This window comes from Hyperolius riggenbachi, chromosome 4, assembly GCF_040937935.1.
Source record: "Hyperolius riggenbachi isolate aHypRig1 chromosome 4, aHypRig1.pri, whole genome shotgun sequence".
Classification (NCBI taxonomy): Eukaryota; Metazoa; Chordata; class Amphibia; order Anura; family Hyperoliidae; genus Hyperolius; species Hyperolius riggenbachi.
The window spans coordinates 489924132-489943151 of record NC_090649.1 but is presented as its reverse complement, the minus strand read 5'-3'; the positions used below and the strand labels follow the sequence as shown (position 1 = coordinate 489943151).

The 19020-nt window shown below is 46.7% G+C and overlaps 1 protein-coding gene across 6 annotated transcripts in view; it reads left to right on the top strand.

Moving 5' to 3' along the window:
- The window catches only part of SRBD1 (S1 RNA binding domain 1), a 308196-nt gene extending 289494 nt beyond the window's left edge, over nt 1–18702 (top strand). For all 6 annotated transcript variants that reach the window (XM_068233032.1, XM_068233030.1, XM_068233027.1 and 3 more), the window contains 2 exons: nt 1766–1950; nt 18334–18702. In XM_068233032.1, coding sequence (XP_068089133.1) covers nt 1766–1950; nt 18334–18626 — 478 coding nt within the window. In that variant the 3' untranslated portion in view covers nt 18627–18702. The remainder of the gene's footprint in view (nt 1–1765; nt 1951–18333) is intronic.
- Nucleotides 18703–19020: the final 318 nt, after the last annotated feature.

The following is a 19020-nucleotide window of genomic DNA, read 5'->3' as shown; positions in this document are numbered from 1 at the left end:
AAATGTATCAAGTGAGAAATGTGACACATTCTCTGACTGTGCATGAGCTGCTGGAGACAGAGAGACACTGAAAGCTTGTCTGCCTGCAAAACAACAAATAAAACCAGTTATGAATAAAATGCAAAATCAGCTCACAAAGCAAAAAACTGTACTTTTGGAAACCTATAACTTCTAAATGAATAATACTTATACACAAATGCAAATATGATAACCGTATGGCATATAAAAAGTAGGAAAACATGTTTTTATTGAATATTATGTCCGGGTTTTAACCTCCCTGGCGGTAAGCCCGAGCTGAGCTCGGGCTATGCCGCGCAGGAGGAGAGCTCAGCCCCTGGTGGGGCGATTTTCACCATTTAAAGTGCTGTACGCGCAGCTAGCACTTTGCTAGCCGCGCGTACAGCTTGATCGCCGCCGCTCTGCGGCGATCACCCGCACGCAGCGGCGGAAGAGGGCCCCCCGCCAGAGCCCTGCGCTGCCCGGACCAATGAGTTCCGGCCAGCGCTATGGGCTGGATCGGAGGCGTCTTGACGTCGGGACGTTGGCTCACGTCCATGACGTCATTCCGATAGTCGCCATGGCGACAGGAGAATCCAAACAGGGGAGCGCGTTATATACGCGTTCCCCTGTTTGCTATTGTTGTCGGCGATGATCGAACTAGAGGGACACATGCGCCCTCTAGTGGAGTTTCATGTAGCTACCACTCTGGTAGCTTTACATGAAACATATAAAAAAAAAAAAAAAAAAAAAGGATTTCTGTAATTTTTGCAGAAAAAAATAAACCGCCAGGGAGGTTAAACCGCTTTAAATAACTAAACTAAAAAATAAATAACTAAAAAAAACTTTCCAGACATTTTTCATATTTACTTCCTCTGACTAAAGCCAATCGTGATGTAATTTCCTCCCTTACTCTTTTCCTGTCCTTTGCCTGAAATAATGTATGCAAAACTGCACTGTCATATCTAATTTGCTTTGTAAACACATGTGAGCAGAACATAGATAGGATTTCAGTAGCCTCTACAGAGTGGTGAGCTGTATTTCCCTTCTCAGCCTCGTGTCGCACTGAACTGCCCTCAGCCAATCAGTGAGACCGAGATAAGATTCATAACAGCAGACACGAGAGGATTGTGGGCCTTTGTCACAGGAATAAAGCTTTAATTTGAATGAGCAGTGCAGACAGGGGAGAGCATTGCATTTTCTATGGCTTGGCTGTGACCTCCCAACTTTAAGATTGTGCAGCAGGACCTGTCAGGGCGTAATTATCTGCTCAGTTCACCACTTTAGTTTCCTCAGTTTGGCTGCTATCCAGCCATGTGTCATCCCCTTGTCTCAAAGGCTTTCACTTTACTCAGGGTCATTCAGCTTTTGAGGAATCCATTCCTGACCACAGTCATTCATCTTTGTATACAGAAGGCTTCATGATGGAGAACAGAACCCAGTACAGCAAGAGTTATAGAAGTTGACTTGTTGCTGATCTTTGCAAAACAGCTCGTCAAATTCAGTAGTTTACTGAAAAGTAAATAGAAGCTAAATAGCCGAGAAACAGTGAGATAAGGCAAATAATAAGGTTTTAGTGCAGGGATGTTCAATAGGCCACTATTTGTCTTTCTTTTGTAGCTTTATGTGGATTCTAAACAGAAACTGTGACAGTCTGATGCAATCTCATAGGTCTTTAGTTTACTTTAGTTTCAGTGTTTTATTTGTCATATCTCATAAGTATATTTTCACTTCAGGTTAACTGTAAGTTCTTTTTGTTTTGTTGTAGGTTTTTGACCTTTGTGGGTGGAAGTGCTGATGATATCGGGACAGAGAAAATTCAGAGGCAGATCAATGAACACATCCAAAGGGAAAGTGTTGATAAGGCGGCCGAGAAGCTGAAGACAACTGTTCTCACATTGCAGCTAATTATTGATGGACTCAGCCAGCCTGAAGGCTATGACATCCGCACAGGTACGGTACAGACCGCTAACGCTTACATACCGACATCCGCACAGGTACGGTACAGACCACTAACGCTTACATACTGACATCCTCACAGGTACGGTACAGACCGCTAACGCTTACATACTGACATCCGCACAGGTACGGTACAGACCGCTAACCCTTACATACTGACATCCGCACAGGTACGGTACAGACCGCTAACCCTTACATACTGACATCCGCACAGGTACGGTACAGACCTCTAACGCTTACATACCGACATCCGTGCAGGTACGGTACAGACCGCTAACGCTTACATACTGACATCCGCACAGGTACGGTACAGACCGCTAACGCTTACATACTGACATCCGCACAGGTACGGTACAGACCGCTAACGCTTACATACTGACATCCGCACAGGTACGGTACAGACCGCTAACGCTTACATACTGACATCCGCACAGGTACGGTACAGACCGCTAACGCTTACATACTGACATCCGCACAGGTACGGTACAGACCGCTAACGCTTACATACTGACATCCGCACAGGTACGGTACAGACCGCTAACGCTTACATACTGACATCCGCACAGGTACGGTACAGACCGCTAACGCTTACATACTGACATCCGCACAGGTACGGTACAGACCGCTAACCCTTACATACCGACCTCCGCACCGGTACGGTACAGACCGCTAACGCTTACATACTGACATCCGCACAGGTACGGTACAGACCGCTAACGCTTACATACTGACATCCGCACAGGTACGGTACAGACCGCTAACGCTTACATACCGACATCCGCACAGGTACGGTGCAGACCGCTAACGCTTACATACTGACATCCGCACAGGTACGGTACAGACCGCTAACGCTTACATACTGACATCCGCACAGGTACAGTACAGACCACTAACGCTTACATACTGACATCCGCACAGGTACAGTACAGACCACTAACGCTTACATACTGACATCCGCACAGGTACAGTACAGACCACTAACGCTTACATACTGACATCCGCACAGGTACAGTACAGACCACTAACACTTACATACTGACATCCGCACAGGTACGGTACAGACCGATAACGCTTACATACTGACATCCGCACAGGTACGGTACAGACCGCTAACGCTTACATACCGACATCCGCACAGGTACGGTACAGACCACTAACACTTACATACTGACATCCGCACAGGTACGGTACAGACCGCTAATGCTTACATACTGACATCCGCACAGGTACAGTATAGACAACTAAAACTTACATACTGACATCCGCACAGGTACGGTACAGACCGCTAACGCTTACATACTGACATCCGCACGGGTACGGTACAGACCACTAAAACTTACATACTGACATCCGCACAGGTACGGTACAGACCGCTAACGCTTACATACTGACATCCGCATAGGTACGGTACAGACCGCTAACGCTTACACACCGGCATCCGCACAGGTACGGTACAGACACCTAACGCTTACATACTGACATCCGCACAGGTACGGTACAGACCGCTAACGCTTACATACCGACATCCGCACTGGTACGGTACAGACCGCTGATGCTTACATACTGACATCCGCACAGGTACGGTACAGACCGCTAACGCTTACATACCGGCATCCGCACAGGTACGGTACAGACCGCTAACGCTTACATACTGACATCCGCACAGGTACGGTACAGACCGCTAACGCTTACATACTGACATCCGCACTGGTACGGTACAGACCGCTAACGCTTACATACTGACATCCGCACAGGTACGGTACAGACCGCTAACGCTTACATACCGACATCCGCACAGGTACGGTACAGACCGATAACGCTTACATACTGACATCCGCACAGGTACGGTACAGACCGCTAACGCTTACAAACTGACATCCGCACAGGTACAGACCGATAATGCTTACATACTGACATCCGCACAGGTACGGTACAGACCACTAACGCTTACATACTGACATCCGCACAGGTACGGTACAGACCGCTAACGCTTACATACTTACATCCGCACAGGTACGGTACAGACCGCTAACGCTTACATACTGACATCCGCACAGGTACGGTACAGACCACTAATGCTTACATACCGACATCCGTGCAGGTACGGTACAGACCGCTAACGCTTACATACCGGCATCCGCACAGGTACGGTACAGACCGCTAACGCTTACATACTGACATCCGCACAGGTACGGTACAGACCGCTAACGCTTACATACTGACATCCGCACAGGTACGGTACAGACCACTAACGCTTACATACTGACATCCGCACAGGTACGGTACAGACCGCTAACGCTTACATACTGACATCCGCACAGGTACGGTACAGACCACTAACGCTTACATACCGACATCCGTGCAGGTACGGTACAGACCGCTAACGCTTACATACTGACATCCGCACAGGTACGGTACAGACCGCTAACGCTTACATACTGACATCCGCACAGGTACGGTACAGACCGCTAACGCTTACATACTGACATCCGCACAGGTACGGTACAGACCGCTAACGCTTACATACTGACATCCGCACAGGTACGGTACAGACCACTAACGCTTACATACCGACATCCGTGCAGGTACGGTACAGACCGCTAACGCTTACATACTGACATCCGCACAGGTACGGTACAGACCGCTAACGCTTACATACTGACATCCGCACAGGTACGGTACAGACCTCTAACGCTTACATACTGACATCCGCACAGGTACGGTACAGACCGATAACGCTTACATACCGACATCCGCACAGGTACGGTGCAGACCGCTAACGCTTACATACTGACATCCGCACAGGTACGGTACAGACCGCTAACGCTTACATACTGACATCAGGACAGGTACGGTACAGACCGCTAACGCTTACATACTGACATCCGCACAGGTACGGTACAGACCGCTAACGCTTACATACTGACATCCGCACAGGTACGGTACAGACCGCTAACGCTTACATACTGACATCCGCACAGGTACGGTACAGACCGCTAACGCTTACATACTGACATCCGCACAGGTACGGTACAGACCGCTAACGCTTACATACTGACATCCGCACAGGTACGGTACAGACCGCTAACGCTTACATACTGACATCCGCACAGGTACGGTACAGACCGCTAACGCTTACATACTGACATCCGCACAGGTACGGTACAGACCGCTAACGCTTACATACTGACATCCGCACAGGTACGGTACAGACCGCTAACCCTTACATACCGACATCCGCACCGGTACGGTACAGACCGCTAACGCTTACATACTGACATCCGCACAGGTACGGTACAGACCGCTAACGCTTACATACCGACATCCGCACAGGTACGGTACAGACCGATAACGCTTACATACCGACATCCGCACAGGTACGGTGCAGACCGCTAACGCTTACATACTGACATCCGCACAGGTACGGTACAGACCGCTAACGCTTACATACTGACATCAGCACAAGTACGGTACAGACCGCTAACGCTTACATACTGACATCCGCACAGGTACGGTACAGACCACTAACGCTTACATACTGACATCCGCACAGGTACAGTACAGACCACTAACGCTTACATACCGACATCCGCAGAGGTACGGTACAGACCACTAACGCTTACATACTGACATCCGCACAGGTACGGTACAGACCTCTAACGCTTACATACTGACATCCGCACAGGTACGGTACAGACCGCTAACGCTTACATACTGACATCCGCACAGGTACGGTACAGACCACTAACACTTACATACTGACATCCGCACAGGTACGGTACAGACCGCTAACGCTTACATACTGACATCCGCACAGGTACGGTACAGACCACTAAAACTTACATACTGACATCCGCACAGGTACGGTACAGACCGCTAACGCTTACATACTGACATCCGCACAGGTACGGTACAGACCGCTAACGCTTACATACCGGCATCCGCACAGGTACGGTACAGACCGCTAACGCTTACATACTGACATCCGCACAGGTACGGTACAGACCGCTAACGCTTACATACCGACATCCGCACTGGTACGGTACAGACCGCTAACGCTTACATACTGACATCCGCACAGGTACGGTACAGACCGCTAACGCTTACATACCGGCATCCGCACAGGTACAGACCGATAATGCTTACATACTGACATCCGCACAGGTACGGTACAGACCACTAACGCTTACATACTGACATCCGCACAGGTACGGTACAGACCGCTAACGCTTACATACTGACATCCGCACAGGTACGGTACAGACCACTAATGCTTACATACCGACATCCGTGCAGGTACGGTACAGACCGCTAACGCTTACATACCGGCATCCGCACAGGTACGGTACAGACCGCTAACGCTTACATACTGACATCCGCACAGGTACGGTACAGACCACTAACGCTTACATACTGACATCCGCACAGGTACGGTACAGACCGCTAACGCTTACATACTGACATCCGCACAGGTACGGTACAGACCACTAACGCTTACATACTGACATCCGCACAGGTACGGTACAGACCGCTAACGCTTACATACTGACATCCGCACAGGTACGGTACAGACCACTAACGCTTACATACCGACATCCGTGCAGGTACGGTACAGACCGCTAACGCTTACATACTGACATCCGCACAGGTACGGTACAGACCGCTAACGCTTACATACTGACATCCGCACAGGTACGGTACAGACCGCTAACGCTTACATACTGACATCCGCACAGGTACGGTACAGACCGCTAACGCTTACATACTGACATCCGCACAGGTACGGTACAGACCACTAACGCTTACATACCGACATCCGTGCAGGTACGGTACAGACCGCTAACGCTTACATACTGACATCCGCACAGGTACGGTACAGACCGCTAACGCTTACATACTGACATCCGCACAGGTACGGTACAGACCGCTAACGCTTACATACTGACATCCGCACAGGTACGGTACAGACCGATAACGCTTACATACCGACATCCGCACAGGTACGGTGCAGACCGCTAACGCTTACATACTGACATCCGCACAGGTACGGTACAGACCGCTAACGCTTACATACTGACATCAGGACAGGTACGGTACAGACCGCTAACGCTTACATACTGACATCCGCACAGGTACGGTACAGACCGCTAACGCTTACATACTGACATCCGCACAGGTACGGTACAGACCGCTAACGCTTACATACTGACATCCGCACAGGTACGGTACAGACCGCTAACGCTTACATACTGACATCCGCACAGGTACGGTACAGACCGCTAACGCTTACATACTGACATCCGCACAGGTACGGTACAGACCGCTAACGCTTACATACTGACATCCGCACAGGTACGGTACAGACCGCTAACGCTTACATACTGACATCCGCACAGGTACGGTACAGACCGCTAACGCTTACATACTGACATCCGCACAGGTACGGTACAGACCGCTAACGCTTACATACTGACATCCGCACAGGTACGGTACAGACCGCTAACCCTTACATACCGACATCCGCACCGGTACGGTACAGACCGCTAACGCTTACATACTGACATCCGCACAGGTACGGTACAGACCGCTAACGCTTACATACCGACATCCGCACAGGTACGGTACAGACCGATAACGCTTACATACCGACATCCGCACAGGTACGGTGCAGACCGCTAACGCTTACATACTGACATCCGCACAGGTACGGTACAGACCGCTGACGCTTACATACTGACATCAGCACAAGTACGGTACAGACCGCTAACGCTTACATACTGACATCCGCACAGGTACGGTACAGACCACTAACGCTTACATACTGACATCCGCACAGGTACAGTACAGACCACTAACGCTTACATACCGACATCCGCACAGGTACGGTACAGACCACTAACGCTTACATACTGACATCCGCACAGGTACGGTACAGACCTCTAACGCTTACATACTGACATCCGCACAGGTACGGTACAGACCGCTAACGCTTACATACTGACATCCGCACAGGTACGGTACAGACCACTAACACTTACATACTGACATCCGCACAGGTACAGTACAGACCGCTAACGCTTACATACTGACATCCGCACAGGTACGGTACAGACCACTAAAACTTACATACTGACATCCGCACAGGTACGGTACAGACCGCTAACGCTTACATACTGACATCCGCACAGGTACGGTACAGACCGCTAACGCTTACATACCGGCATCCGCACAGGTACGGTACAGACCGCTAACGCTTACATACTGACATCCGCACAGGTATGGTACAGACCGCTAACGCTTACATACCGACATCCGCACTGGTACGGTACAGACCGCTAACGCTTACATACTGACATCCGCACAGGTACGGTACAGACCGCTAACGCTTACATACCGGCATCCGCACAGGTACAGTACAGACCGCTAACGCTTACATACTGACATCCGCACAGGTACGGTACAGACCGCTAACGCTTACATACCGACATCCGCACTGGTACGGTACAGACCGCTAACGCTTACATACTGACATCCGCACAGGTACGGTACAGACTGCTAACGCTTACATACCGACATCCGCACAGGTACGGTACAGACCGATAACGCTTACATACTGACATCCGCACAGGTACGGTACAGACCGCTAATGCTTACATACTGACATCCGCACAGGTACGGTACAGACCGATAATGCTTACATACTGACATCCGCACAGGTACAGTACAGACCACTAACGCTTACATACTGACATCCACACAGGTACGGTACAGACCACTAATGCTTACATACTGACATCCGCACAGGTACAGTACAGACCGCTAACGCTTAAATACCGACATCCGCACAGGTACGGTACAGACCACTAACGCTTACATACTGACATCCGCACAGGTACGGTACAGACCGCTAACGCTTACATACTGACATCCGCACAGGTACGGTACAGACCGCTAACGCTTACATACTGACATCCGCACAGGTACGGTACAGACCGCTAACGCTTACATACTGACATCCGCACAGGTACGGTACAGACCACTAAAACTTACATACTGACATCCGCACAGGTACGGTACAGACCGCTAACGCTTACATACTGACATCCGCACAGGTACGGTACAGACCGCTAACGCTTACATACCGGCATCCGCACAGGTACGGTACAGACCGCTAACGCTTACATACTGACATCCGCACAGGTACGGTACAGACCGCTAACGCTTACATACCGACATCCGCACTGGTACGGTACAGACCGCTAACGCTTACATACTGACATCCGCACAGGTACGGTACAGACCGCTAACGCTTACATACCGGCATCCGCACAGGTACGGTACAGACCGCTAACGCTTACATACTGACATCCGCACAGGTACGGTACAGACCGCTAACGCTTACATACTGACATCCGCACTGGTACGGTACAGACCGCTAACGCTTACATACTGACATCCGCACAGGTACGGTACAGACTGCTAACGCTTACATACCGACATCCGCACAGGTACGGTACAGACCGATAACGCTTACATACTGACATCCGCACAGGTACGGTACAGACCGCTAACGCTTACATACTGACATCCGCACAGGTACGGTACAGACCGATAATGCTTACATACTGACATCCGCACAGGTACGGTACAGACCACTAACGCTTACATACTGACATCCGCACAGGTACGGTACAGACCACTAATGCTTACATACTGACATCCGCACAGGTACAGTACAGACCGCTAACGCTTAAATACTGACATCCGCACAGGTACGGTACAGACCGCTAACGCTTACATACTGACATCCGCACAGGTACGGTACAGACCACTAATGCTTACATACTGACATCCGCACAGGTACAGTACAGACCGCTAACGCTTAAATACTGACATCCGCACAGGTACGGTACAGACCGCTAACGCTTACATACTGAAATCCGCACAGGTACAGTACAGACCGCTAACGCTTACATACTGACATCCACACAGGTACGGTACAGACCGCTAACGCTTACATACTGACATCCGCACAGGTAAGGTACAGACCGCTAACGCTTACATACTGACATCCGCACAGGTACAGTACAGACCAGTGCTGGTTGTAATGGAGAAAGCTACGCTTACGGATCATTACGCGTAATTTTACGCTATTACGCATTACTGTGTCTGGAAGGCTGCCAAGTTCTTCAGTGTTGTGGTTCTGTGATGCATCTCCCCCCTCCAGGCCCCTCTCTGCACACTGCCTGTGTATTATTTACATTAGGGCAGCTTCTCTCTTCTCTCTTATGTTTTACAAGCTGGATAAATCCTCCTCTGAGCTGGCTGGGCTTTTACATACTGATGAATTACATATGGGCAGAGCTGTCTGCACTCTGCAGTAAGAAACAGCCTGACACTTCAGTGGAAGATAGCTGCAGGGGGAAAGAAACACACAAATGATCTCTTGAGATTCAGAAGGAAGGCTGTATACAGCCTGCTTGTGTATGGATGTATTTTCTATGTGTGGACATACTGTACATCAACCTACTTCCTGTTTTGGTGGCCATTTTGTTTGTTTATAAACAAACTTTTTAAAACTGTTTTTAACCACTTTTAATGCGGCGAGGAGCGGCGAAATTGTGACAGAGGGTAATAGGAGATGTCCCCTAACGCACTGGTATGTTTACTTTTGTGTGATTTTAACAATACAGATTCTCTTTAAAGTCGGCGGGTTTTTAAATGTATATATTTTTCCTTTGAAACTTTAACATCGATTTTCTCAAAAACTATAAGGTCTTTTTGAAAAAAAAAATTTTCCTCTTATTCCTTCTGATCTCCTTAATATATTCTCCAAATTTGAGGCTCTTAGCACTTAAGGGGGCTTTGCTATTAACCCTTAAAGTCGGCGGCTTTTTTATATTATACGGGAGCGTAATATTACGCGATTACGGCAGACTGTGTAATTTCAATGGGAGTTTACTGTCTTACGCGTAATTTGTTACGTACACGTAACGCTTACGGTGCATTTGTAGTGAATTACGATGCGTAATTACGCTAATGCGTAATTTCGGCCCAGCACTGGTACAGACTGCTAACGCTTACATACTGACATCCGCACAGGTACGGTACAGACCGCTAACGCTTACATACTGACATCCACACAGGTACGGTACAGACCGCTAACGCTTACATACTGACATCCGCACAGGTACGGTACAGACCGCTAACGCTTACATACTGACATCCGCACAGGTACGGTACAGACCGCTAACGCTTACATACTGACATCTGCACTGGTACGGTACAGACCACTAACGCTTACATACTGACATCCGCACAGGTACGGTACAGACCGCTAGCATATTTCCATTCCAATACTCAGATAAGAATTACATTTAACATTAAGGGCCATATTCTATTCCAGGTGATAATTAGCTTGCAGATGTGAGCTACTTACCACCTTGCCATCGCGCAAGGATTACCAGCAAATCCTATTGCCCGTCTTCTTCGCACGATAACTGAACGTTTTGCTTTCGCCTGAGTAATGCTCCCTTTTTCCGGGCGATGGGGAGCGAAGATTTACCCCTGTGGGGCTGTCCTTCGGCGCCATGGCTTCGCTCCCCACACATGCGCGTGCACCCACCGAACATCTGCAGCCATCTTCCACCGCTGCATCTGGGCATCTCTTTGGTCTCCTGAAGGTTGAGGAGGCGGCTCTCAGTGAGTTTTAAAAAAATGGTTTCAGATTTTTATTTAGCACATAGGACAATGCATTTCACAGCATACGCCGCTTCCTCAGGTCAAATAAACTTATTTGCTCCCTTAGTTCTATTCTTTGCCATTGACCTTTCCTGGATCTACTGTTCTAACTCCAGCCAACAGAGGGAGCCTGTTACCCTGCTCAGGCAGGTTATTTGACCCGAAGAAGCGGCTTATGCTGTGGAACGCATTGTCTTCAAGGCTCAATAAAAATCTGAAACCCTTTTTTTTTTTTTTTTCAATTAATCTCACTTTGAAAATGCTTCTTAAAGAGGAAATCTAGTGAAAATAATGCAATAAAAGTGCTTTATTTTTACAATAATTATGTATAAATGTTTTAGTCAGTGTTTGCCCATTGTAAAATCTTTCCTCTCCCTGTTTTACATTCTGACATGTATCACATGCTGACATTTTTACTGCTTGCAGGTGATGTCAGTTAGTTGCCCCAGTATAGGTAGTGTAGTTGCCCCAGTATAGCTAGTGCAGTTACCCCAGTATAGCTAGTGCAGTTACCCCAGTATAGGGCATTTAGCTGCCCCAGTATAGGTAGTGTAGTTACCCCAGTATAGCTAGTATAGTTGCCCCAGTATAGGGAGTGAAGTTGCCCCAGTATAGGGAATTTAGTTACCCCGGTGTAGGGCGTTTAGTTGCCCCAGTATAGGTAGTGTAGTTACTCCAGTATAGGGAGTTTAGTTGCCCCAGTATAGCTAGTGTAGCCGCCCCAGTATAGGCAGTTTAGTTGCCCTAGTATTGGTAGTATAGTTTCCCCAGTATAGAGAGTTTAGCTGCCCCAGTATAGGGAGTTTAGTTGCCCTAGTATTGGTAGTATAGTTTCCCCAGTATAGAAAGTTTAGCTGCCCCAGTATAGGGAGTTTAGTTGCCTCAGTATAGCTAGTGTAGCTGCCCCAGTATAGGCAGTTTAGTTGCCCTAGTATTGGTAGTATAGTTTCCCCAGTATAGAGAGTTTAGCTGCCCCAGTATAGGGAGTTTAGTTGCCCTAGTATTGGTAGTATAGTTTCCCCAGTATAGAGAGTTTAGTTGCCCCAATATAGGGAGTTTAGTTGCCCTAGTATTGGTAGTATAGTTGCCCCAGTATAAGGAGTTTAGTTGCCCTAGTACTGGTAGTATAGTTGCCCCAGTATAGGGAGTTTAGTTGCCCTAGTATTGGTAGTATAGTTACCCCAGTATAGGGAGTTTAGTTGCCCTAGTATTGGTAGTATAGTTGCCCCAGTATAGGGAGTTTAGTTGCCCTAGTACTGGTAGTATAGTTGCCCCAGTATAGGGAGTTTAATTGCCCTAGTATTGGTAGTATAGTTACCCCAGTATAGGGAGTTTAGTTGCCCTAGTATTGGTAGTACAGTTGCCCTAGTATAGAGAGTTTAGTTGCCCCAGTATAGGGAGTTTAGTTGCCCTAGTATTGGTAGTATAGTTACCCCAGTATAGGGAGTTTAGTTTCCTGTCTGCCCCTCTCCTCTATGCTCATCTTCTTCTCTCACAGCAGCACACTCCTGGCTGCTGTGAGGAGGCAGGAAGCAGGAGAGTGGTCCCCATGGTAACGGCGATATACATCGCCGCTACAGGAAGCCGCTGCCCTGCTTCCTGCCTCTTCACAGCAGCCAGGAGTGTGCTGCTGTGAGAAAAGAAGACAAGCATGAAGGAGAGAGGCGGACAGGGGAATAAGTAAGAGGAAGCATCCGCCAGCTAAGGTATCACGAGCGGTGCTATGATTAACCTATTTTGGTTCCTGGACGTAGAATCTACGTCCAGGAACCATGCGCGCTACCGCGCGCTCCCGCGGCCGATCGCGCGTGTGCACGCGCACTCCCGGCCGCGGATTCGGTAGCCACGGAATCAATGTATCGGGCTATGGTGCCCGATCACTGATTCCTCTCACCCACAGAAAAAGCGACAGCTTCTCTCGGAAGCTTCGCTTTTTCTGGCTTTCACCTCCCCCATGCATCGCTCTAAGCGTGTGTTACGCTTAGAGTGACGTCATGTAAACAAATTTATGGCCGCCATCTTGTGGCCAGAAAGTAATACTACAACTGAAAGTAAAAAAAAAAAAAAAATTAACACACATTTACATTATAAATCTATTGTTTACCTCCCACCCTCCCAAAACTACCCAAATAAAATGTTTACTATAAAAAAAAAAAACCTTTCAATAAAAAAAACAAACATGTAAATATTTACCTAAGGGTCTAAACTTTTTAAATATCAATGTAAAGATGAAATATTTCTATATTTTTCTTTATTTTAAACTTGTAAATAGTGATAGATGCAAAATGGAAAAAATGCACCTTTATTTCCAAATAAAATATTGTCGCCATACATTGTGATAGGGACATAATTTTAACAGTGTAATAACCGGGACATATGGGCAAATACAATACGTGAGTTTTAATTATGGAGGCATGTATTATTTTAAAACTATAATGGCTGAAAACTGAGAAATAATGAATTTTTCCATTTTTTTCTTATTCTTCCTGTTAAAATGCATTTACAGTAAAGTGGCTCTTAGCAAAATGTACCCCCCAAAGAAAGCCTAATTGGTGGCGGAAAAAACAAGATATAGATCAGTTCATTGTGATAAGTAGTGATAAAGTTATAGGCTAATGAATGGGAGGTGAACATTTCTCACGTGAAAACGACGGAACGCGAATGGGTTAAGGACCTGTGAGTGCGAAACATGTCAGCTCTGTGACTGTTTGACTTTAACCTGTATTAATAAAGTTGGAACTCGATTGAACGCAGGACTTTGTTCGGAACTTCTCCTTTCTGCATCACGAGCGGTGGCCGCAGGGGGAGACCCACAGACCATTAGAATGCGACCCACGGACAGGCAGTGGGCCATGGACCAGTGGTTGGGGACCCCTGATGTACAGGATCGCCCCCCCCCCCCCCTAGCTCTGCTACCCCCTGTTCACCTTGTGATGAAGGTTGTGGCTGGGGCAGCCAAGGAATCTCTGCAGGGTCCCGGAGCAATGTAGTTACACCCCTGTGTTTATAGTCAGCCACTTGTATCTGTTTTCTCTGATAGAAATGGGCGGCGGCTTGGTCTATACACAAATATACTCAGTATGTCCTCCACTGGTCTTCAGCTTTAGTAAATTAACCCCAATTTCTTTGAAATTCTGTTATTTTCCAAACCCCCTTAATACTGCGACTTTGCACACTGCAGAGCCGCTTGTCTTTATTTGCCTTTTACTTCTGCTTTAAGTATGTTTTAAGTGTATTTCTCTCCCCATGGAGACAGGCTTATTTACTTAGCCTCGTAGCTTCTGTATCATAAGGCATATTTGTCTTTCCGATATACAAAGGGATCTGTTCAGCGGCAGCAGCTCAGAGGAAAGTCATTTTTCACCGGGAGCTTCAAACGGGACGCGGCCTTACACAAAAATAATAATTCCCATTTTAATGCGGGCCTTGTAGGCTTCCCGCGTCCCCTCCTCCCCGATCTGAACTTTTACAAAGACTTTGATTGAAGAGCGGGGCTGAAGACTGTATTTCTTTTTCTCGATCGGCGCTCATAAATCACCCATTTATCAGATAGCGAGCGAAGCGTCCCCAGAAATAACACAGACCGCCTGAAGTCTGCCCCGTTCGCGATCCCGCCGCGGTCTTCCCCGCGTCTCTGGTGGCTGCGATTCATAAGTGCGCGCTTCTTGATTCACAATTTATATGGCATGTCATTTATTTTCAGATTTGAATTCATTTCCTGAATATGCGGTTCCCTGACCACAGAAATTAGATGTTTCACAGCCCGGGCTTCCTGTGTAGCCTCTCTACAGCTGTTCTCCCAGTGCTGCTCTCTACAATATATATATATTTATATATTATTGGATTTATGATCATTAATATTCGATTTCTGCGAAGGGGAAATGATGTGGCTGGAGAGAAGTAGTTTCTCACCGCTGCAACGGTCTCTACTGCAATTTCACCCGAGGCAAAAATAAACAAATGAAATAAACAATTGTATCTATCCTCCTTCTCCTAAAAATGACTTTCCACAGTTTTATTTTATGTTTAAATCTACTTTTTAAGTTTTAGCTGTTTTATTGTTTTTGCTCAATGACCCATTCATTGAAGTATGCCAGAGCTAAAATCTATGAACTATTGACCCTTTTTATCTCTTTCCTGCTCTTAGAAGACATTTTCTGCTAGGAAAGTGTTTTATAGTTGGAAATTCTTATCAGTGAGGGTCACACTGTCTGAGTCAGGACTGAGTCCGCCACTTACATACCTGATATTTAACTCTTTAGGCAGAGAAAGAAAAAAAGGAACACAGCATAGTTATTTGTGTGCTAGGCACTGTACATACCCATGTCTATCTCATCATGTCACATGTCACCTCGGGTGTCCTTTAAAGCAAACCTTATGGGGTTTGTATTTTGACACAGTGCAGGTATCTGGAAGTGCCTTTGTACGTATGCATTATGGGTATTTGTAGCCTGGAATTATCTTCCTTAGAATAGATGATAGTTCAGCTATGATCGTTGTACAGATGTGCTGTTGGGCTCCCTGACAAAAGCCTATAGTGATATATATTTGTATGTATGTAAACCTGACGTGAGAAAAATGTTAAAATGTCTGCATACCTGCATAATCAGTAAGGTCGCCATATACCGTATGGTTTCTTCTTGTGTCCTTCCCTCTATGCTGCCATTATAGCCCCCATTCTTTGCTCCGCTGGTAGCTCAAGGCCGCATTCTCATCCGTGTGCCCTCTTTGTGCGCACTCTTGCACAGTTCTGTGCAGCAGCTGTTGCCGGGAGCTTCCTGGGCATGTGCAGTTCCAAATGTTTCCAAACTGTGCATGCCCAGGATGCTCAGCCGCAGCTGAACTGCACAGCCATTTGTGAGCACAATCCACAAGGGGCGGAAAGTATCCGGTGCATATGCCCTGCCCACCAAGGAGGTTACTCTTAACCACTTCACCACTGAGGGGCTTTTCCCCTTCTGTACTAGAGCAATTTTCACCTTTCAGCGCTCCTTCCATTCATTCGCCAATAACTTTATCACTACTTATCACAATGAAACGATCTATATCTTGTTTTTTTCATCACCAATTAGGCTTTCATTGGGGTGATACATTATGCTAAGAATGATTTTAATCTAAATGCATTTTAACTGAAAAAATAAGAAAAAATTGAAAAAAAAACGCATTATTTCTCAGTTTTCGGCCATTATCGTTTTAAAATAAAACATGCTTCCATAATTAACCTCTTGAAGACTGCAGTGGCAAACCCCCCTAAAGAGCAGGGCTATTTTCAGGAAATTGGCCACTGCAGCTTTAATGCCAAGCTGCAGGGTCGCACAACAAGGCACACGAGTGAACAACCCCCCCAGTTTTTTTTTTATACATATTTTTTTTTATTATTTAATAAATGTATTTTTTTTTTTACTATCCCGCCCACCCCCTGCCCAGCCAATCACGGCGATCGGCTGTCATAGGCTTCAGCTCTTTGGTGCCCCAGGGGGACAGCAGTGTCACACGGCTGTCCCCAGTAAAGCGATGCTGCAGATCGCAGCGCTGTACATGTAAATAGATGGCGGTTACGCCATCTAACAGTCTCCCGAACAGCAATCACCACTCGGTGAGTGAAGGCGGAGCTCTGCTCCACCCACCGAGCAGAAGATGCACACGCAGTATGCGTGCGATCTCCTGCAAAACAGTGCCCCAGGACACCAATTGGCGTTAGGCGGTCCTGGGGCTGCCGCCGCGGCCACACCCATTGGCGTGGCGGGGGCGGCAGGTAGTTAAAACCCACACATTTTATTTGCCCATTTTCCCGGTTTTTAAAATGCTTAAAATCTTTCCCTAGTACAATGTATGGCGCCAGAATTTTATTTGGAAATAAAGGTTAATTCCTTTCAGTTTTGCATCCGTCACTAATTACAAGGCCATATTTTCAAAAATAACATTAATATACCCTCTTGACATAAGTAGACAAGTAGTAGAAGGCAACACCCAACCATCCATATGCGACGTGCTTATGGTTGTTGTCCCTCTGCCTCCAGGAACCGCAAGCAGAATTTCCAAGAGAAGAGACCCAGCACCGTCTTCAAATGTATTTCAAGCTCTTTATTTTTAAAGCATTAAAAATGGCAAGTCTATGTGATGTTTCGAGAGGAGCTTTCTCTCTTTATCAAGCGGTGCTGGGTCTCATCTCTTGGAAATAATCCCCTCTTGACCAACATATTACATAGTTCAGCCCTAAGGTTACCATTTATGTTTTTTTCTTTTTTTTGTGCATATACATTAATTGGGTAACTATGGGAGCGTGTGGGAGGTAGGGGGTTAATTTTAATGGTGTATGTGTCTATTTTTATTCAAAACAATTGTATGTGGGTGTAATTTTATGTAGGGTAAATATGGGTTGCTTCACATATTAGAAACTTCGACAAGCTATCAGCTAGCCAGCTTACAGATCCATAGAAAAGTTAAGGAATTACTTTTACCATTGGTAATTATACATTAAATTATTCACCTTATTGTTAAATCTCCTACCAAGTGACCACTGCCAGCCCTTTCTATTGGTTTTCACACTCCCCTTTTCCCTTTTTGCCATTGTTACACAGAAATGCTGCAAACATTGCAAGCTGACCAATCCTAACTGCTATGTTCATTCTACAGAATTTGACAAGAACGACTTTAAAACCAACATCGTCTGCCTTGAAGACCTGAAAGTCGGAACCATCCTGACGGGCAAAGTAGAGAACGCCACATTGTTTGGGGTGTTTGTTGACGTTGGTGTGGGCAGAGCTGGGTTGATCCCCATGCGATACATAACCGAGGATAAACTCTCCAAGGACAAGAGGCGGAGGAGTCTCGGACTCGGACCCGGAGAACGGGTTGAAGTCAGAGTTTTAAGTGTGGACATTCGGCAGTCTAGAATAGGGCTGGAACTTTTACGTGTTTTAAAATGATGCATCCATTCCTTCTGACCCAGGAAAGTGCCTTCATGCTTCACATCTTGGAATAAACTTGGAGGATACAACAATATTTTGGAAAATCACTTTTCTTTTTCTTCTATCACCACTACATGTTTATGATGTTCTCATCTTTACCTACTATATTTTTTTTAATGAAGTCAGATGAAAGGGGAGGAATTGAGAAACTCCTACTAAACCCCCCTTACCCACTCATGCCAAGATAGTGCTGAATTTGATTCTGTCTTCATTCCTCTCCATAGCCCGTCTTCCATTAATTTTTTTTCTCCTGAGTTTTCTCCTAGGAAAAACATCTTCATCTTCTCTCTCTATGACTTTTCAGCTCTTCACAAATTGAAAAAGTACCAAGAAGTACTGTACTAAGACAGTA